The 23,082-nt window shown below is 38.1% G+C and overlaps 2 protein-coding genes across 4 annotated transcripts in view; one reads left to right on the forward strand and one right to left on the reverse strand.

Moving 5' to 3' along the window:
- Positions 1-23,082, reverse strand: part of LOC109040291 (putative peptidyl-tRNA hydrolase PTRHD1) — a 202,166-nt gene that overhangs the window by 144,822 nt on the left and 34,262 nt on the right. For 2 of the 3 annotated variants that reach the window (XM_072305465.1, XM_072305458.1), the window contains exon 2: positions 9,579-9,661. In XM_072305465.1, the coding sequence (XP_072161566.1) occupies positions 9,579-9,661 (83 nt within the window). Of the gene's footprint in view, positions 1-9,578; positions 9,662-21,034; positions 21,140-23,082 lie in introns of all 3 variants that reach the window. The other variant, XM_072305467.1, reaches the window with a different exon arrangement.
- Positions 798-9,568, forward strand: LOC140225716 (uncharacterized). Its single transcript, XM_072305511.1, has 4 exons — positions 798-1,486; positions 2,365-2,551; positions 3,044-3,153; positions 3,589-9,568. Exons 1-4 carry the CDS (start codon positions 1,340-1,342, stop codon positions 3,622-3,624), a joined length of 480 nt encoding a protein of 159 aa, XP_072161612.1. The 5' UTR covers positions 798-1,339; the 3' UTR covers positions 3,625-9,568.

The raw sequence follows: 23,082 nt of genomic DNA on the forward strand, positions 1-23,082 counted from the left end.
TACCACAATTCTCGAACCAAGAAATGTTTTTTAATACTTCCCTATTGACTTTGGCATTTGCTTAAATCTTTTACTCGAAGCTCCCCCGAGCTTTCCTTGCTTCCTTTCTTTGTGATAGCATCGGTTTTAATTTATATCCTAGGACTATTTTTTAAAAAAATTAGTAAAAAAACGTAGTTGCAAAACTATGCAACTAAGGAACAAGCGAAAATTATTATAATTCTTCTGTGCGATTTTTTTTAAATTTATTCATTCTTCATCCATCATCCCAGTTTGACTTGTGCATTCTTAATTTTTAACAGTCCGTTTTTTGTGAGTAATTACAACCATAATAACAGCCTGTGTAAGTTAATAATTATTTATTTTTTAAAGTACTCATTTATTAATTTAATTTCAAAATCTTATTGAATATTATGAACGAGTTTACGCTAAAGTAAGTAGGTACGTGCATTAGCATTGCGTGGAACATACTTTCTTTAACCATAAATTAACTCATATGAACAATAGTTCACTCACATTTAATATTAATCCAGGTAATTTATGGATGAAGGATTTTTCCCACTAAAGATTCGGTAAAATAACAGACATTTTCCTTTAGCGTTTTAATCATTGTTAAAATAGAACATTATAAAAAAATGTTTTTTTTTTATTCATCTTATAACGGGTACCTACAGACGATCGGAAATCAATTATAATTTTAAATATCGATCATTTCATCACATGCTTCATTAATATTCCGGATTTTGCTGCGGAAATAGACCGTGACCATTTCAATTTACATTTAACATTCTGTCCTCTGCTTTCGTTTCTACTTTTCTTTTTTTTCATCATGCATAAATACCTACCTTACTCTTTTTCGTGCAAAAATAGGGCCATTAAGTCCGGTTTTTTTTTTTAGAATACATTTTTAAATCTGGTTTACTTTATTTTTTATAATTTTAATTACTCTTCTTCTTTTTCTTATCTAATAATTATTTTTATTACTTTTTCCTTTTTCATGTCTCCTTTACTCATCTTCTCTTCCTTCCCTTCTTCTTAAATTTCTTTTTTCACTGGTGAGGCGTTTTTGATCGATTATTGATATTTCTCCATTTGAAGCTATGGTGTAAAATCGATTATTGAAGTTTTCGTTGCGAACACCCTATCTATCGATCCTTTTCCATAGGTTTAAACCGCAGATGAATCGATACATCGCAAAGCACGCAACGCCAGATGTATCAATTATACTTTTAAATATTCATTGTGTTAAATCATTTTCAGAATAAGAACATCCAAAAAGAAGGATGAACGTTCAACAAATAATACATTTGAAAAATAACATGTACAAGCCAATAATTAAATGTCGCGTTGCGCCTTAATAACTGGTATGAGGCAATTCAAAAAAGAAGGCAACAAGTCAGGATTTTACTTCAACTTCGAAGTAGAAAACTCATCAGGAAGTATCCGGGGTGTGTGCTACGAAAAAGACACGTGGAATCAACTTGAAGTAAGTAGGTCACTGAAACATTTATGTTTTACTCCATAACGATTGCATGTTTTTGTTTTAAAATTTCGGTGAATTTTCTTTCCACCAAAAAAAAGGACATCATTTTCTAAGAGAACCTTGAATTCATTCTAAATAAAATAAATAAACTGTCAAGTGAAACTTTGCAACAGGGGCAGTTCATAAATTACGAGACGCTTCGAAGGGGGGGGGGGGGTGCTCCTCCCCGTTACCGCGGCGTTACAGGTAGGTGAAGCGAGGTTTTTATAGAGGAAATTGTCCCAGAAGGAATTCAAGTGATTTTCTTCGAGTTGCTTTTCATCGATCTTCTTTATCATGTTTAAGAATTTCGGAAATATTTTCTGCAATATTTTCAGTTTTCCTTACAAAATTTAGGCGCAAATTCGTTTGGTAAATGTATTTGATCTTTAGATGATTTGATAATAGATGAAATGGAGTTGTCAATGGGGGTCATCAATATCTGAGGGATTTTCAATTAAATTACTACATCTCAAGTTAAATTTATCAAGAAAGACGATGTTGCCACTGGTTTTCTTTGAAATCAACTGCAAAGTTCATAAAAACTTTTAAAATTTAGAATGTAATGGATGGGTTAGCCCATGCTACCATGAATGTCCATCTTTATATAAAGACAAACATTCTGGGCAAAGACAAGGAGCAAATCAATTACATGGTTCCCGTATTTTCAGTTTTGGAGCTCCTTAAACAATTGTATTCGTTAATTATCTTTCCAAATCTATCATTTTTAATCCAGTAAACAAACAATAAATTGAATTTGGAAGTATCCCAAGAATAGGAAGTTTCACATATTAATGTAATAGTACTAAAATAACTTCGATTCATTTTAACATTTTGCACAGCAGGAGACAAGCTATGAAATAAGAAACTTCGTTGTGCGCAAGTCCAAAAAACAAAGTAAACATGATTTTGAGCTGTTATTTCACAAATCAACTGAAATAAAGGAGTGCCCTGATATGACAATTGATGTCCCAAAGAAAAAATTCAAATTTGTTGGAGACATACTCAGTTCAGATTCCAACATCATTGGTAAACGACTTTCACACTAAATTATTTATTAAAGAAAAAATTTGAAGATTTTAAAATTAGTATTATTATAGATACAGGAATTGATTGGCTTTGAGTTTCGTTTTATTTAAGATACATCTATATGAAAAGCGAACTTTAAGAGGCACGGGAAGAAACATATATTTTTATAAACGATATCTTTAATTAGTAAAAGAATTTTTGATTTTCAGAAACAAAGTTTATAACCAAAACCAAAATAAAGGTGCAGTACCGATATTTCCAAAAGTTGAATGAAAAAACAGGACATAAAGATTGCTTATCCATACTTAATTAGCCACGAAGTATTTATAATTACAAGTTTCAATACTGCCAACCGAAATTTAATAAGTAACCTTATTATTACGTTTAAAGTTTCAATAAGAAAATCACAAGTTTAAGGGGAAAAAATTAGTATCTTAATCAATAATTTTTTTTTATTTCAAATAAAGTAACCAAGAAACAATTTTTCTACAGACGTAATTGGTATCATTGGATGTGTATCGGAGGAAAAACAAGTGCAAACAAAAAAAGGCACAGAAACTCTAAGAAGGGAAATTACTATACGTGACCACAATTTGTCGTCTGTAAGTATTCACGATTTATCTCTTTTTTTACTACATAGTTAAGATTATACAATGATATATCTTATGATAATGGGTTTCATTATCATAACTCATTTCATGGGGGACATATATTATACTTAGTTATTGTTTATTATCAAATAATTTAGCAATTTTTAATAAAATGAAAGTATTCTACAACAATGAGCAAAAAATGATATCACTGTTATTTAATTTTAGGTAATTGGATAATAATTTTGATCTGGTTCTGAAAATATACTTCAGTTTTTTAAAGTATACTTGATTCCCCAAAAATCACTCAACAGGGGAAACCTATCTGGTTGATGCACCCCGGGTCGTGGGAAACTATTACAAACAGGATTATTTATTGCCATGTTTCGGAATTTTTTTTAAAGCATCGTACTTCATAAACTTAAAACATTTTTTTTCTTTTTACAGATGAATCTCATTCTTTGGGGTGAACAAACCTCCTAAATAACGGAGGCAAACACGAATGAAGTATTAACAATAAGCAACGCCTTAAAATCTCCTTACCAGGACCAAGACCAATTGACTTTAAGTTGGAACATCCGGATTGAAAAAGAACCCAAATTTCCTCAAACAAAAATTTTAGCCAAGTGGATTACAGAAAATTCAAATAAAGAATAAAAAAAATTATTTACTGTCAAATTTTAGTTAAATTATTTAATTACCCCTAGCAGTCTAAATGAAAATAAATATGCTTAAATTTTTTGAACACCTTTCTTAGCAATTTAGTGAAACATGAATTTATTAACATTAAAATATTTTTTTCAGGTTAATCTAATAGTTTCCGGATATCTAAATTACAAAATAAACTCGGGCACAAAAATAAAATTAAATACGCTTTCCATTGCGTGCACGAGTCCAATTTTGAATCGATTCATCTCTTAAATAACTTGAACATAGTTGTACTATAATTTTTTACGTGTAGTTATTTACAAATGTTTTGGAGGCCGCGTAGCGGCCACAGGCCCCTAGTCTTTTAGATAAATGCGCTATATATATAACCGTTATAATTTAATTATACATTCTTTATATAAATACGCTCTTTATATAACGGTTATACTTCGTTCATATACTGTGGATTTAGCTCTGCTACTAGGGGGAAAAGAAAAATTTAAAAAAGGGGAAAAAAGTAAACAGCTTCCCCGCCTGTGCGCGGCAGAGAGCGGCCCTGGGAATAGAAAAATAATTTCAATACGAGGGGCGCACAGCGCAAGGGGTGCATGGATACTTCAAGACCGGCCTGTTTGTTTCAATCTAATCCGAAACAGTTTCAATTTTCAAAAGAGAGTTAAACGCACTTGCTACTTACTTAATTGTGCGAAAAAAGATCCAAGATCATACGGCGAAAGCTCGAGGTCCCCGACGAGTGGTTTTTCTTGAATGGGACAACCTGAGCCGAATATAATACAATTGCGTCTTAAAGCTGAAAATGGCAGAGTCAGTGGACCCGATTAGTTATCAAGCGCCGATCAGGACAGGAATATGTAGGCCTCGAGGGCCGCGGGGAGAGGGAGCCTCATTCGAATCACAGTAAGGAACGATCTGAAGTGGCCTCAACTTGGCAGCTCCCTCATAAATATATTGTTATTGTTATTGTTTGGGAGTTACGAAATTTCGTGGGAAAGGCGGCCATTGCAGATTGGCCGCACCCGCCACCACGCCGGGCCGCGCCGCGCCGTGCTCAACTTGCCACTTGTCTCAAATGCTACTTGCTAGCGAACAAAGCCCCCGTGCGACTCGCCGTTCGCCGCTGCGCTCGTATTGTCAATTAGCATCCACCGCCACCAAAGGCTCGATGGATTTCTATCCTTCGTCAACTATGAAAACTCTTGGGTTTCTGCTCAAGGGAACGTGGCATCATACTTTGCGTAAAGACGAACTCCAAGTCAAAATCCGTGAAAGAAAATTTGCAGGTGATTTTAGCTAGGCTCCAAGTCTGGCGTCTACAGCAAGAACGCCGTAACTCCAGTCCAAAATAAAATTTGTATTTTTTCCTGCACGTACTGCTCTAGGTATTACCTACAAGAAAATTCAATTGCCACATGGCTTCATTTTTTCCCTAAGGGTGTGCCGGAGTTGTATCGAAAATATGAAAGATCCAACGAAAAATGAAAAACGAAAGACGAAGTTTTTTGTGACACAGCATTTTATCAGAAAAAAAACTGGGAAAGTGTTGAATGGAGACAAGTACGGCGTTTTTACTTTGGATGGCAGAAGCATCCTATATAGCATACGGATATTCTGAGGGGAAAAACGAATATCCACAAAATATCTAATAATAACTAAAATGACCACTAAACCTACGTTTTGATTATTCGATGGATCCGTGGTATTTGTGCAGATATCCTATGGATATCCTATGGATATTCAATTTTCGATGTTTCAACAAAAAATTCTTTTATTGATCCGTCGAAAATATTGTTAGCAGATCTAAAAACTGTGTGCTCAATACCTACTATTGGAGGGGCCCTCCTGGCCGCTCCCCGCTAGCAGTGTTGGGCCCTCTTCAGAAGTTTGGATCGTCGTGTTTACATTATATTTTTTACTTTAACTGATTCATCATTGTTCTTTTGTTCTCCCGGTGATCAACTGGAGATAATTTTCTTATCACTCTACCGTTTGATTAATGTTAAAATCTCGAAAAAATCTTCATATATATCGATCGCTAGTGGGGTTTTGCCGTGTTTAAATGGGGATTTTTATGGCTATCGAGCGATATTTTGTAAGTGGGTGTGCATTTCCATGAGATCCCTCAGCACACGCTTTAGTATTAGTGTGTATTTTACACGGGTTTTTCGAGACTATCGATAGTCGCTGTTCAATATGTCGATACGTCCTTTCCATTCTAGACTTACCGACCCTTTCCTGGTTACAAAGGAATACTACCTAAATGATCATTCATTTTTTCGAACCTTTATAATTTAAAAAAATAAAATTAAAGTACGTATTCGGAGACATTACTTACATCTTACTGGGAGAACATCATCCAATGCCCAGCATGAGCATTGGAAACGTCTTTCGTGAACTCATAATTCTTAAACGATCGACTTGTTTGTGTGTAATTTCCTCACCTTCCGTAAACATTGAGAATATTTCTGGCAGTTAGAGAATTTACAAGACTACATTTTTGAAGGAAGATAAACCTGAAGCTCTACCACTTTTAAAAATAGCAAATAAGTACCAGAGAGATCCATAACTTTTTGCAATGAAGTGACACCATTAAGCAGCTAGAGGTGTCGTCAGCTAAGTTGACGCGCGGTTGTTTACTTTCGGTTTACTTACGTTTGTTTTGATCATCTGAAAGTGTTGTGTTGCCATGGTCAAGATATTACCCGCGGACAGATTGGTACTGACAGATCAAAGGTCATTTCATTTTAATTTTATAATTTGCTGCAACTAGGCTCCAAGTTAATTGGCTGTAACATTGTGTTAGTGCAATATTTGAATACCTTTGGCCTTTGACGAAGGCAAAGTGCGCTGGTGGTTTTTAATCGGCACTAAGAGCTATCAATTTGTTAAATTTTCACTTACCTTTCCATGCCATTGCCTATCGCTTTCAGCATTGATTCAATATTATTTTTCGATGTTAACATGGAAGTCTCATCACTCATAATTTGTATGAAGAGCTGAATTTATCTCCTGCTATAGCAGTGTTCTATAATGGTTTGCAACGCCATCAATGCCAACTGGACACATTCTGCCTTCAACCCCAGATGAGTAGGGCTTACCCTGAGTGTAAGTAAGTAAAAATTGAAGTTGCTTTTTCTCCATCTTAGAGGCAGTTCTTAAAATATTAGACATGCATTTATATGGGTGTTTGGGATAGCGTCACACAGTTTTGTCTTAAGATAAGAAGGGCCCGTAGGTCACAAAAGCATTACCAGAGGGAAAGGAGAGGGATCAATCCAAAATTGAGCGCCATATATTTAATGAACAGCCTCCTATCTGTATATTCTTATTTTTATAATTAATTTTCACTAGGAAAAGTTTCGTTGGTCTGAGTACTTCGAAGAGTATACAAAATAAGAGATTTTCATCCAAAATTTCTGTAGAATAGGACTTAACTTCTTTGGACACAGTGTCAAAGAATGAACACAGTCTGCGGAAGTCTCAGTACTGAGCTCTGACGCAGAGCACGATTGAATCTCCTGAGATGCTATCTAACTCATTTAATAATATTGATAGTTACCAAGGTTTTGCTGCGATTGCTTCCACTGAAAGCCTTGTTACAAAGCCTGCCAATAAAATTTCCTGAAACCAGGCTAACTTGCAGGTCCATCTGCACAACCTTAGTTCTCAAGAAATATTCAGTGGCTCAGCTTCCTTGTTGAGGACTTTAATGCTCTCCTCAATGGTTGATTTCCCGCCTGAAGTTGTTGGGGTCTTCAACAATGTGTGCGAAAAAAGTAGCAACAAGCCACTGAGAAAGCGATCAGGACTACTTACGTATTGAGAGAAATGCTTACTAACAGTTAAACGGACAGATGATTCCTGCAGGATCATCTGTTTTGACTGCCTTTAATCAGCTGGTGAGATCAAACATCAGATCTCTAGCATGTAAGCAGAAAGATATCATGTCATGTGAAGATAAGTGTAAGGTGTCCAAATGACATGGAAAGAGCAGTTACAAAATAACTTCAAGAAAGCAAAACACTCGACGATAGCAACTTCACATGGGTAAACTTTACCAGATGGCAGGACAAGACTACAAACAAATCCTGCAGAATAATCGAAAAACGCAAATGACTGAATTGCCAGCAATTTCGCTACTAACATGAAGCCCCAAACACTTAAAATTGAAGAAAACGAAAACAGATTGCTGCGCTGATAAGTGATAATAATAAACAAAACAAACCCGTTCATCGAAAATTTCATCAAAGCGTTCTTGGGATCAATCGAGGATACGTCATTTGACTTTCCATCAGACTCCATCGGTTACGTCAGCATGACGCCATGTTCTACTATACAACTGATTGACGATCCATCAAAAAGATGAATTCTGGAACGTAACCCTTATTATCGTTTACGGAAGGACAGACCTAGTCTCATTAGGCCATGTGCGATCAGCTCAGTTGAAGGCCACCGACGAAAGTTTGCTAGCTTCCCACGTTTTTGCAACGACGAAAGTAAGCTGACTTCTCAAGTCTCTTTCCTTTTAGTCTCCTTTCTAGGACGTCCATGCCCTAGAAACAGAGTTGCCTCAGGACGTCCATTACCTGAGAGATTCCCTCGAGAAGTCCATTCCTCGAGTTGCGTCAGGACGTGCATACCTTGACATGCCACCACGAAGTGCCATGCCGTGGTGATGCTTTTCATGCGTTAGGTTTTCTTTCTCATATTATTTTCTGATCATTAAGTTTCCGTTCAGGTTTTCATTCCGCTTTAATTCTCAGATTTTAGTTTATGTTTTCTTCTTCTCGTGGTGGAATGCCTAGGTACGCGGTTCGCCTATTTGCCTTGGGTTCTGTCCCCTAGATGGATTTTCCTTTCCTCCGTTTTTCATTCTTTTTTAGTACGGTCCTCCGGTTCTCCTTTCCACTCTGGACCCGACACTGAGTGACAGCCATTTTTGTTGGGCATCCAAGTTAATTTAACAACGCGCCTATAGTTCTGGTGATTCTATCGGATGGATTAACAAACAACCAAAGTTTAAAAAAAAAAAATCGGGGTTGGTCAAACAACAGTCCCTGGATGATTCGCGTGGAATAAGCCTTTTGGCTGAGTATATTGTACCTGCCTAGCATATGCCCTTCGTCAACCTGGTGTAGGTACATGATGCATTGAAATGTGTTCTCACTTTCTTTGTTTGTTAAATGGCTAAGGGTAAAAGTTGGGCGCTGCGGGCCCTCCCTAGCATAGGTACCCTTCGTCAACCTGGTGTACATAATGCATTGAAATGTGTGTCACTTTCTCTATAGGACATTTGGCTTGTTAAATGAATATGGCGTGAGGTATAAGTATGCGTATGCGATCTGCACGTGCAATAGCGGCCGGCATCGGGCACTGTGCGGCGGCGCAGCCAATATTTTTCAGAGGGCATTTAGGCCTTTAAAATGCACGATACGGCAATACGGACAAAATTTCAGTCCATAGAGCCGTAATTTGTGATTCCAGTTGCACAATGACACCTTATTGTTCTTTAAATTCAAACTTTGCACTTACGCCCTTTTTGCCCCATGAGAGGTGGGTTAAAATTAAAATTGTTGAAATTTTCAAAAACCACGCGGGAGAAACTTTTTGAAAGTAGCGCTTTTCGGATTTCGAGAAGCTCAAAAATAAGGTGCACCCCGACATCCATACCAGTGAGAGATGATAAGAAGATCCTACTGACTATTGTTACCCGGCGGCAATGAAAAATGGAACATAATTAATAATTCCTGAAGAGAGTAGGTGATACTTACGTCTTTGCCGATTTTCGGATAAAGTCCCTTGATTCGCTCCATGATTTGTCATGGGGTCACCGGCCGACCGTCGTCTGGAATATCTGTAAAACATTAATGAAATAAGGATAAATGCTTGTGGTATTAAAAATCCTCAAAAAATAGCGAAAATCAAGTTGCAGGAACAGTTAAACAAGTTGGTATCTGGAATCGCGAGGCTATTGTTATAATTATCATGGGAATTCTTTTTCCAAGGTCTTGTTTGCCTTCGTTAAGTTTCTTAATAGATCCATCTGACGCATATAATTTAATCTTGCCTAGCTTTTTAATGAGTCTGAAAATATTGTGTATGTATTGATTTGGAGAGACTGTCCGTTCGCCATCTATTTCTAAATAGGCAATTGATTTCCTTGATGCTTGAAATTCAGATTGTAGGAATGCGATGAGCCAGTTACGCTTGTCCCAAAAGGTGTGTTTGATCGTGTAGTATCTATTATTATTGAACGTAGAAAGTTGACATTCGAACTAGTTGATTGCGTATTATAATTGCTACTTTATTAGCTTAAATCATTAAAAAATCTGCATTTGATTTTTTAATTTTAAATATTTAACTAAAAATTCGTGTTTCTCGTCAAAAAGTATCCCCTAAGTGAATTTTGGAATGTTTAATGCTGATCCTGAATCTGAACCTAACTTTAGGACCGGAAAGGTTTGCCTTGAAAACTGGTACCTTCACTCACGTATTATCTCATCTCATCATCGGTGAATATCTTAGAAAGCTGAGTCCAAAGCAGTCTCTTAATTAGCCTCCTACTTTATTTAATTCTTCGAATAATTATATTTTTGCTTTATTTATTTTTTCTTTTCTTTTCTTTTTTTGTGCTATTTATTTGATTCTGAAAAAAAATCTTTTACTTGTCAGGCTTTTTGACCTATTTAATGCCGTGCACCAAATTCCGGTGCGACCACAACTGAAGCCTCGTGTCTCTTTCATGCGTTGTCCTATTCGCGAGGTCTTGCCAGTATAACGTTGCTCGGTTTGTATTTCATTGTTCTGATAATATTGAAAAAAGTACAATCTGTCTCTCCAAATTGATTTTGACACTTGGAACGAGTTCCCGGCGGGGAGCGTTCGTTTCGGGTGCGCTGAGCGCTGCGATGGACCGCATCCTATCTTGCCAAGGAGAAACGGCTTATGAGCCTTTGAACGTTGCCCAATTTCTCTCTGAATCTGTGGAAATATTCCCTGATATTTTCAGGTCTTTTAGATCATGGTACTTACGATTAAACTACTCTAAAAAACACGGGGGAAAATATTTACAACTTTCACTGAAAATTTTTAATTCATCTGGGAGACTTTGGCAATATTCGGAGTCTCATACGGCGTTCTTTCTCAGCAAGACAGTATTGATGTTAGTTTCATCTGGGTTATAGACTTTAACAGTCAGTCGGTCAATCTTCGAATGTACCATTCTTCGCTATTTTTCTTCCGTGCGGTTATGCCTGTCGAAAACTACAAAACCGCGAGACCACGTTTGTGATGTTTCAGATTTCCCGTTATATTTTGAATTTTGGAAGCAAGACTTATCCTTGCCATTGCACGAAATTTCGTGTGAGTTTTCTTTGCTCTTTCAAACGCATTCCCTAGAAATGTTGTAAAAGTGTACCTCACTAGTGGCAGAGGCTGTTGGGAAAAGTTGTAAAAAACTCGTAAATTTTAAGAGATCTCTTAAAATTTACTTTAAAGCCACTTGAAAATTACGTAAAAAAACTCTTGAAATATTCGTGTTGGGAAACCCTTTTTGGGGCTTTTTTTACATAAATTTGAAGAAAAATTTTAATTATATTTTAAGTAAAATTTTTACGTAAATTTTAAGCAAATTTACAGTAAAATTTACGTATTTTTTAACTTTCTGCGGGCAAAAACGAGGCAAAAAGTGGTGAACAGGAAAGTACCAAAGGAACGGTAGCAGCCCATAAAAATTGAGGATATAGTTTCTTGATTTTTACGTATACATTTTACGTTTTCTTTTAAATAAAATAACACTATTTTTTTACTTAAAAGAATTCCCCAAAAGGGTTTCCTAAAACGAGTATTTTAAGACTTTTTTTACTTAACATTTACGAACTCTTGATATTTACAAGTTTTTTAGATTTTTTTGGACAACTTCCTGTAGAACTTTTTTTAAGAGCCATTGCTACTAGGGTATGGTGATCCTACTTATACTCTCTTCAAAAGACAAAATAGGCTCAGAAATGTTTTCATGCCACAGAAGATACGATTCTTTCTGAGATCGGCTATTGACCTTCATTTTTCTTACCATTAGTTCTGCGAAGTATACCTAATCGAGGAATAAATGAACTACCTACATTTTGCAATTTGGAACTATAAATTCTAGCCCGGTTTAAAAATAACGTATGTGCCATTAGTTTCCCTATGCACATAAGTGTTTTTACAGAAGAGCCAGAATTTATAGTTCCAAATTTTGAAATGTAGTCCAAATATGAGTAAGAGAAGTATTCGTTAAAAACTGTCTTTTGCAGCCACCCAATGACCATACTGTAATTTAATTAGGATAGCTTTGCCGATATTCGACATTTTTTTGGACTGTATGTAAATGGTTGGAATTTTTTTTTAGAGCTGTGAATCTTTTGGTGCTCTTTTTTTGCGTGGAAATCTCGAACGGAAAAACTGGTATACATATATCCACTGAAGAAGAAGTTTGGCCATATAAACCGAACGTTCGCGGTGTTCCATATCACTCCAACTATATTCGGTTTGTCAAACTAAACTTTCGGTTCACGCAACCGAACATTTTGCTCATATATGACCGAGCTTCGTTCCTCAGTTCATATTATGGCAAAAGTTTGGCCATATAAACCGAAAGTTCGGTTTGATATACTGAGTGGTTGAGGTGATATGGAGCACCGAGCGTTCGGCTCGTATAACCGCACTGTTTTAATTTTATTTTTTAACTTTTTTTGATAACAAAAAACAGAAAGAGAAAAAAATTCAGTGGGATCAGTCGACCCAACAAAAGTTGACTGTAAAGTCTGGACAAAGAACTAACGATTACACGAAAGTGAGCGGGAAAAACTGTGAGTGGTTGATTAGACAGGGATTTTGGCAGAAACTACGGGGACTCAATTAAGAAAACAGCAAAAGGAGAGAAATTATCAGGAGGATAGATATAAAGCGACGGGGGCCCGACTTTGAGAAGGAGTTAGAGGATTGAAGACTTTGTTCTGAAGATTGAGCATCCTAACAAATTAGGACTTTCAGGGAGATAAGAAGAAAACGCCCGGCCGATTGGATTCCGAATGCAGCTATCGACAATTGATGAAGGGACGCGGATGAGGCCGGCCGCCACACAGTGGATCGAGCCACCGGGAGAGGTCAGACAAAATTTGGACACTTTAAAAGCTTGTAACTTCATACATACAAAACTTTGAGGTTATAAAAGTGGTTTCATTGGCTTCCTCGTGAATTTTCTTGTATAAACACCCCTTAAAAATTAAAATGTGACAAATTAGACATCAAAATTCGCAGTTTTCGTTAAAAATTCCATGTGCAACCGGTCTAGTTGACGCGATCCACTGTGCGCCAGAGCAAACGCCACGGTAGCCGCGTGCTCAACAATTAAACTTAAAATGCCCGCAACCTGGTATTTGTCTTCGGCTTATCTCTTGCCTTGTTAATCCCCCCTAACATGCCGCCCTGTGCCCCTTCTCCGAGTCTCCTCTCTATTCGCCAGAGAATCGAGACGTGGAAACCTTGCCATTCTTTCCGTCGAAAGTCCTTCGCAAGGGACAACGTCTCATAACTTTCTTAATTTTACGGCAGAATCCTCATAACTTTCTTGATTTTACGGCAGAATCACCTACATTCTCTATCCCGTTATTTGATTTGGACAAAAAAGGGTATCAAATACGCTTTGTGGTGCTTAGGTGATCTTGAAAGAAAATGACGACTTTTTGGGATAGATTCCTCTCCGAAGTGGGACTTTCTTGTCTTATAATGACACTTTTCGGTTGTTTGCTCAGGGAAACCCCTTCACGAACCTCCCTTCTTAGTTGCTTGTGACCGAAGTGGATATTTTTGATCTACGAAGACTAGGACTTTGGTAAAGAATCGATCTCAAAAAGTCGGCATTTTCTTTCAAGACGACCCAAGCATTGTGAAGAGCGTATTGAACCGTACATTTTAGCCCAAAATGAAACGTGGGTCAGAACATGCATTTTTGCTTTAAAATCAATATGTCAAAAGTCGTGAAGGAAGGGAAGGGCCTACTTTCTTTTCAACGCGGCAAAAGTTCCCTCGACAACCTATTTATTTACTGGGTATAGAGGACACAGATTTCATTAAAAACTCGACTTGAATATTTGAGTGTTTTAATTACGGAATTCCTCAAAATTCTCGACAGAAAATATCCTTCCGCTGATGAGTGAAGGAATTAGTCGCCAGGTGACATTTTGTAACGTCGTAGTGAAATTTAGCTTCTTTGACTCTTGCCTTTTCATATATATTTTTGTGCTCAAGAACTACTTTTTCTTAGACTGAACTCAAAGGGGCACTCTTGGGCTTGGACATTCCCTTTTAACTCATTCAGGAACTTTGCTTTGGAAGATTACCAGAGCCTTGATACGACTATTTTGACTCATGAGAGGGCATGTCGTACTTTGCGCAAATGAAGGCGCGTGCGGTCGATGCATGGGTCATGCACCAGTCATGCAAACTAGAGTACCTGTATACGGGAGAGTATTGCCATCTCAAAAGTGTGCCGCTCTCTCTCTGATTGGTCGGCTATCATGGAGCCCCAAAGTTGGACCAATGTATACAAAACCCAGCCCTTCCGCACCTAGTTTGGCCCAATGTAAACAGACAAGATGGCGACAATGTTCTACGAAGTTCTAGATGTGATTTTGGGTGTGATACAAATTTTTTAAATCGAACTTCTAAATTGAGCTCGGATCAAACTTTGATGGATATTTTTGCCGAAAATTAAGCTTTGAGTGTGATTATCATTCATTTCTCAGCCGATGATAGTTTAGGATAATAGGTCAGGTCAGGTTCGGTTAGGTTACGTTAGGTTAGGTTAGGTTAGGTTGGGTTAGGTTGCGATTGAGCACCGGGGAGAGCTCGGGTGGTGGAGCTCGCAGGTGGAATCATGAAACGTCACCGCTTGGGATAGTGACGCGCACCGGGCGCGCGCGAAATGAGCAAAATGAGCCAGAAATAGTTGCTTCCCTTGGAATATGTAGTCGAAAATAATAGCCTCGCCAGAAGCGGCTTTCGAATCAGAAAGACGAGCAAGAATTATCGACTTCTAACATTATAGTAAGAATAGGAAAGGCAGGATCAGACAACCGGGGTCGCTTTTGTGGGTGAGGAGGAAGACCATGATTAGGGTTGCCATTTGAATTTTTCATGTCTTACCCACGGAAGGGGGGGGGGGGTTGGCAAGGGGGAGTCGAACAAAAGTAAGTCCTCATCGAAAAATTTCCCTCGGTGACAAAACAATGAAAAAAACAGGGACGTTCTATCATTTTTCGTTTAAAACTTATAACCACTTTTCAATTAGTTTAGAGACGCGCGGTAGATAGTTAATTTCACATGATTTAGGAGATGAGGATTGATCAGGGAGTCGTCTTATTAAATATTTTCTTTACATTTATCAATTTAATATATGTAAGTGCTGTTTTATTAGTCAGTGTTGCCCCGTTGGTGATTTAGCCTTCAATTAACGAGAAAACTTCCCACGAATCATGAAATGGGAAGCGGGTGGGGCACAGTCAAAATGTGGGACGATTCTTCGCTGGTGCTTTTGCATCAATCAGCGGGAATACTTCCCACGAAACATGAAATGGAATGTGGGATAGGTCATAGTATAGTCGAAATGTAGGTTGGTTCTCCGCCGCGCCGGTGATTTCGCCTTCAACCAGGGAGCATACCTTTCATCAACATATATGAAATGCTGTGCGGCATTGCCAAATTGGACGTAAATACAAGATTTGTCGACCGACTCATGGATTTACAAACCGTGAGTGGATCGACAAACCCGTGAATGGATCGACAAACTTGTGAATGGATCGACAAACCCATGAGTCGATCGACAAATGCGTGAGTCGATCGATAAAAGCCGTGGGTCGATCGGCAAACCCGTGAATCAATCGACAGAAGCCGTGAGTCGATCGACAAACCCGTGAATGGATCGACAAAAGCCGTGAATGGATCGACAAACCCGTGAATGGATCGACAAACCCTTGAATGGATCGACAAACCCGTGAGTGGATCGACAAACCCGTGAATCGATCGAAAAACCCGTGAATCGATCGAATTTTGTCGACGGAATCGGTGTCAATTGATTCATGTCGATCGAATTGACACCGGTTTTTTTAATAATTTGTCGATCGAATCGGTGTCGATTGATTCACGTTTTCATTTTTCGATCGAAATCCATACCCTCCACCTGCGGACCTCTATTTCTGTGAAAAATCAACAAATTTTAATTTTTTTGTACTTTATTCGAGACTTGTGAAATTTCACTCTCCGTCTCTGTAACCAATTTAACAAAAACCAACAAAAACACCAGCATTTCGCGCACACTCGGCTCGCGTCTCCCTCCCGAGTTCCGATGACGTTTCATGATTCCACCTGCGACCTCCACCACCTGAGCTCTCTCCGGTGCTCAATCGGTTACGTTGGGTTAGGTTAGGTTAGGTTAGGTTAATGTTCCTCAGGGTCGGGTTTGTTTACATGTTTCCATGTAGTACCATCAGTATGTTCCCATGATGGGACCAACAGATACCAAACTTTACATAAACTCTTTATCATGATGGTAAGACAGTCTAAATTGATATCATCATGTTACCATGCTTGTGCAATGTTGTTGACAACATTTTTTATTAAATCGTGTTTATATCATATTGGGACTTGCCATATTGCTAGCATGTTGGTCTTTTACCCCAAGTTGATATCGCGTTGATACCATGTTGACATCATCTTGATACTAACATGGGCGTGTCAGACCCTGTTGGTAACAACATGGTCTCAACATGTTACCAACATGGTCATTTTTAGCAGGGGTGTGTGAGGAATTTGCGATTTGACTATTGGTTCATACCATTGGTACCATCATATATGTATGATAACAGGTTCCATTCACCCTGTTGCTATTATGTTGGGCCAGACCAACTTGTTACCAACATGGTCATTTTTTGCAGGGATGCAGCATCTCCATTCCAGGTTCTATTCCCTCCCAAATTTTTTTTGTGAATTTTTGGGCAAACAAAACTTTATTTTGACTATCAATAGGTGTAGAATCAAGAAATATAGCTCGTCAAGCTCAATAGTTGGGCTTAAACCCGAATTTCCACCGTCAATAAGTGTATCACTTCCCAAAATTTGCTCTAATTTTACCTGATTACCCAAATTTTCATCTCAGAGGTGACATATAATACTTTTAATTGAAAATTGAACACAATTTTGATAAAAGCATCGTCGAGCACAAAATTAAAGCATAATTGAAAACATGTAACCCTTTCATATCTTGCAGAACTAAAAAAACTGAGAAAAAATTCATCCGTCATGAAAGATATCTGAAGCTTATTCTGCTTGTTTTTTAGACAGTTCCGTCTGTTTATCGAAATGCCTGTCTTCCTTTTACACGAGAAGAAACTTTCATTTCTTGGAATATTGTAATATAAAATGGATCAAAAACACTGAATTTTAAAACTTCGAGTGGGCGTGTACCCGCTGAAGTGGAGATAAAGCCAGGAAAAGTTTGCGGAATTGCATTAACATATGAATTACACTGGTCAACGTTTTTTTTGGATTTTCCGAAGATTTGCCAACGGTTTCGGAGTAGATTTTTGGCTCTGATTCTGAAGATCACCTTTATTTACCTGTATCAGTGCAATTTATCCCGGGAAAGTTCTGAATTTTTCCGAAGAAATCGGAATTTTCCTTAAAAATCTAGCTTAACCGGCAAAGTCAATTTTCCGGGAGAATCTGTGCACGATGGCAAAAACCTAGGAATTTTTCGATTTCGTAGCCTAAGACACATGAGAAACTATGTGTTATCCCCCTAATAAAATTTCCTTTTATTTCTTCATACCAAGGTTTTCCGGTCCAGTTTCATTAAAATCAATTAATTAGTCACCGAGATACAGTTTTAAGCCACGGCCGACATCTTAGATTTTCGAATCTTGGAAATTTGACTAAAATTTTCAGTTTCCCGTCAAAAAATATCTGTCGTTACCAAGTTTCATTTTAATAGATTGATTAGAGATAGAATTTTAGGCCACTTCCGCCACCTTGGATTTTCGAATTTTGAAAATTCGACTAAAAATTCGAATTCTCCATTAAAAAATACCTTGGGCTACCAATTTGCACGTAAAATCGATTGATTAGGTGCTGAGATAGCATTTTAGGCCATGTCTGCCATCTGGGATTTTCAAATTTTGTAAATTCGACTGAAAATTCGAGTTCCCCATTGAAAAATACCCCCAGAAACTAAGTTTCACTTAAATCGGTAGAACAGAGCGCCTACAGGGCTTAGACAAGCAAGTCTCAGTTGTAAGTTTGTAACGGTTTTCCACTCTGTCGCACTAAACTGGGACACTCGGACCGAATGGAATGGGACAGGATGGAACGGGACAGGATGGAAATAAGCTGTTTTCTAAGCTTATCTCTATCAGTGAGGACAATTATTTTGGTGTTTTTTTCACGGAATATTTAGTAGCACATCCTGGAGTATCGGAATAAGAAAAAATTTTCCCCAACGTCCACTTCGAAAGAATTTTACGAGTTGTATTGATATTAGTGCGTGTGTATGCTTGACGCTCTGTTAGTTATCGTGTATAGCATTTCGTTTGGCATCATTAATGGCGTTAATCTTGCACAAAAAGTTGCGAATTTCAGAATTTTTGCCATCTGCGACGTGTAAACTATTCAATCGAAACAAAAAAAGTCGTTTTTGGAAAAACCTCAATGTAACGGCAATCATTTAGAGCTTGTTACATCGTTGTCATGTCTCTCCTGACTGTTCCTGACTGTTGCTGGGGACAATGATTCTAGCGCGTGAAAAGGTTGTTGATGGAGCAAAAAAGAAATTGATCTATTTTTTTCTCAAATTCAAAAGCATTACCTATCATCTCCGAGAAAGGTTTCTCAAGTAGGTAATCACTCTAGTTATGCTGCAACATCGATTTAAAGTCAAGAACCAGGGACACGCAAATGGGACAAATGTAGGCAATTGGCACATTCAAAGTTCTCCTAAATTTTTATTTCAATCCAAATAAAGTTGAAAGTAGCATGTAATAGTCAACAATAGTGTGGAAAATGAGAAAAAAATTTGATCTGCCCATGTTTCTCAGATTATGACGATTAAAACAGCTGGGACACCAGATTAGACTAGAGTACCTATATAGCGAGAGTATGGACGGATCGCTTCAGGGAGGGCTTAGGGCCCTAAAGTGCAGCCACCCTTCTAACCAACTTTCAACGCACAAAATTTCACTGCCAGTCTGCAGATTCCAATTCTAACCAAGATGGCTAAGGATGTACATAAATGAGCGTTCTTTCGCAAAAATGAGTAAATTTATGCAAAAAGTAAATCAAATACGTGCTTTATAAACGATGGTTCGTAATAATTGTATTAATAAATCGCTCTGGATAATTGAAATTCATAGGTTGGCTGTATTTCTGGGCCCTTTTATTCGCGGAGGCATCGGTGAAGGCCTGATGGATTTTCGGAGTTTCATATCTGTCTATATTCTCGCTATAAGGGTACTCTAGATTGGACGCTTATTTGCATTCACCCACGTGTCGAAGGATTTGCGCTAAAATCGGTCTGTTCAGGTAATTTGTTACGAGAAAAACGAATTTGACGTTAGATTTCCTTTGAAGAAAACGAGATTTCAAAATTGGTCGCCGGCTGAAGTTCAAAATGGCCGAAAATTGCCACCTAGGTTTTTTACTGATGGATTTGCCTGCAACTTGGATTCTAAGGGTATTTTGGCATAAGATTAGCCCATTTGAACTTAGATTTGTAAAAAAAAACCAATTTTCAGTCATTTTGAACTATAAACGGCAGCCATTTTGGAAATTTCGTTTTTTTTAAAAAAAGAATCTGACGTTAAATACGTTTTTCTCGTGTCAAAATACCTCTTGATACCGATTTTCGCGCAAATCCATCGACAAATAACCGGTGTCAATTTTCGGCCATCTTGAACTTTACTCGCCGCCATTTGAAAAGGTTCGAGATATTATCTTCGGGTCTGCGATAAAAGTTTCCTTTTTTATGCTCTTTCGAACGAGCCATCACAAAGAGGGTGTTCCCATTTGAAAAAAAAGTTGGGGTCCCTTCCCCTCCAAACAGCCCGCCACAAGGGGGGGGGGGGATATTGGGTCCCTGGTACCGCGGCCCAGGCCCTAGAGGGGCTCGTTCCGCTGGTGAAAAACCACTACGTATTCACATACAACCCTTGTCTCACAAGGAAACGTGAAAATTTTACCCTAAAAATTTCGCAAAAGGTGAATAAATTTTCAAAAACATGCTGGGACACTTTAAAATTCTTCATACTTCTTTAAAGATTTCTATCCACATTCAAGATTTTTAGCGTGGAATGATATTTTTAGTAACTACGGTTAATTTCCTTCCGTCGTGGGATGCTCAGAGCATCCGTTCTGGGCATCTTATAGACTTCAATGGCTCAAACTCTCTCGCCATAGATGTACCGAAGGGGAGTCCAGGAGGACCTGCGTCCTGCCCTTCATTTTAAAAAAAATTCCAGATGTTTTGAATGCAACTATTCGAATGTATTTTGTTCTGAAAGTAAAAAAAAAAGATCTTAATTATTCTGCAGAAATTGATGGAAAATCTCCGTCATGGGAGCTTCAATATGCGTCCAAATAGATTTAAAATGTCAGAAATTTCCCGGGGCAGGCCCCCCGGACCCCCCTCTGTGCTGGGGGCCCAGGCCTTGAAATTGGTACCAGGGCCCGAGATGGGATGTGGCGGGCCTGCCTCCAAAAGGTGCCTCCCTGAAAATTTTAGGGGGGCCAATAGGTAGTTCCCTTTGACCTAGGAACATCCCTCAAATTTCAAATCTTTACCTGAATTAGGTAAAAAGTTATTAGAGGGGGTGGAAGGGACTTTTGGATCACCCTGAATAGTTTTCTCTTCAAAATTACTTATAAAGTTAGAACTCTTCTGCAAAAAGACATCCAATTAATGATTAATGCAAGAATAATCAAAATAACGACGCAGACGGTGCACGCGCATGCACAGTGAATATTTTCTTCCTTATACGACATTCAAGAGGTAGGTATAAAAAACTGATTTATTTGTGGCGCACTCCGATGACGTTTTTCACGTACCGCGATACCGCCTGAAGGTTATGTTCTCTACATTTTGCAACCAAAAGACAATTAATCAAACTTGAGTTAATAGTTGGGAGCGGACAATACATACGTGGACGGAAAACAGTGGGTAAAAAAGTAGGTAAATCAGAAAATTTGAGTTCTGTAGAAAGGGGGGCTGCAGCTGGATCCCTTAACAGCCGCGAGACAGTGCGATCTATATCATAACAAAATAACAATGAATTAGTCAAATGATCAGAACATTCTGATGTCAATGCTTAAAATTATCTGGACCCACCTGGGTGAAGGGTGAAATGAATGAATCTGAAAAAAGATACCTTCGGCCGAAAGAGGGGGAGAGAGAGAGAGGGGGGAGAGAGAGAGGGGGGAGAGAGAGAGGGGGGAGAGAGAGAGGGGGGAGAGAGAGGGGGAGAGAGGGGGGAGGGGGGAGAGAGAGAGATGCATCAATGGTGGGGAGCAGTACGAAAAAGAGAGAGGTAGCCAGAAGAGTTTTAAGGAGGTGGTGGGTGGAGTAGAGAGAAAAAACCTGGTGCGTGAGCTGCATTAAATTGCACTTGCTACTACTCGTATTGATTCGATCATTCACCGTAATTAAGTCATCGGCCGACTTTATATTTATGAGTTCAATAGTTTCTTTCTATTCATCTCGCTTGGCGATTTATTTCTATTTTTTACCTCAATTTTCAGATTAGCTGCGCCCATTCAAGCTTTTTTTCCCCTCTCCCTATTGACAACAGACTTTGTGTAGAAGTGCACCCGCGGTTACTGATGACCCATCGGCCGAACCTTGCTCGGGTATTTAATTAAAGCTAGGTACACAAGGCTCTAATTCAGCGATTTATCAACTGTTGTCCGAAGAGAGGAAAAATTGTAATTAAGTGGAATCATTAGAGGAGCGCTCGGTAATTGGCTGTGATCTATCGCATATTTTTCAAATCCGCACTTAAATTCTATGAGCCATTGGTGAATGTTGCCACTTATGATTAAAGTACAAGTTTTTTTATCGTTTTCTCTGTTACTCTTCCGAATCTGACAGCCTGGACGCACTCATTATTCAATTATCTAATCTATCATTGCGAGAAATTTTCGAGTATCCTTGCTAGGTGTCCTTCACCTGATAAATCGTGGTTCAACTCTTGCAAGTTTTCCTTAAAGTTAACGTTTTCTTTTCTTCCTTTTGTTACAGCATTACTTCACCCCCATATTCTTTAATTCATAATTTTCTTATACCTATTTTTAAATTTTTTCCCTAGTTTTTTACTCATCACTTTAAAAACGACCAGCGTTTCTATCATTTAACGCATCGATAGTGAATTACTGGCCCTAGGGAAATACGCATTTCGAATGATTGTTTCAAAATTTTTCCCTTAAGTACTCAATTACTTCCAAAGAAAAACATCAAATACTTTTGTATTACGTTTTCAGAGACCATTTGAATCGGCTCATGCGAAAACCGCTAATGTCCATTTTCTCTTATTTTGAGTAAACTGCAAAAAACTGTAGAAGCCTGTTAAATGCGGGATTAAAAAATGTTTAGAAGTTGATTATTACAAGAAAGGATTGTAGAAAAGGATCCCTGACAGTCTCCAGCTCCTCTCCTGTCTGGGACGGAGTAATTAAAAAGAAAGGACTCTGGACATTAGCGGTTTTCGCATGATGCGTAAAAATCGCCGAGTTTTGGAACCGTTTGATATTTTCAAAATTCATTCTAAAGATGTCAAAGCGGTAGATTATAATTCACATAAAGTTAAAAAATAAAATTCCGGACAATTGCGGTACTTAAAATAAGTTTCATCACAAAACTCCCAGCAATAAACTGGACATTAGCGGTTTTCGCATGAGTTGTGCGTGGACGGTTCTAAAACATCAAAAACGCATATTTTTCAGTATGCCTTTCGGGCAAAATAAGGTTATCCCTAAGGTGATGGAAAAAACGGAGGTCGCGTGGATTCAGCGCCTTAAAATGCATAAAGATCACCTAATGTCGTCCAGGAGACATTTTTTTATTTTGGTTTGTTGTACAGTATAATGAGGCATGTAACGAAATTAAGATGGACATTAGCGCGATTTTCGCATGATTCGGACCATGGCCCCCCCTGAAAAGGGCTTCAAACCTAAGGAACAAACATTTTCACTACC

This window comes from Bemisia tabaci, chromosome 1, assembly GCF_918797505.1.
Source record: "Bemisia tabaci chromosome 1, PGI_BMITA_v3".
In the NCBI taxonomy this organism is placed as follows: Eukaryota; Metazoa; Arthropoda; class Insecta; order Hemiptera; family Aleyrodidae; genus Bemisia; species Bemisia tabaci.

Coding starts and splice junctions, on each gene's coding strand:
- LOC140225716 (XM_072305511.1), top strand. CDS start 1,340: ATGTCGCGTTGCGCCTTAATAACTGGTATGAGGCAATTCAAAAAAGAA. Junction 1,487..2,364: donor ACACGTGGAATCAACTTGAA/GTAAGTAGGTCA, acceptor CATTTTGCACAG/CAGGAGACAAGCTATGAAAT. Junction 2,552..3,043: donor TTCAGATTCCAACATCATTG/GTAAACGACTTT, acceptor ATTTTTCTACAG/ACGTAATTGGTATCATTGGA.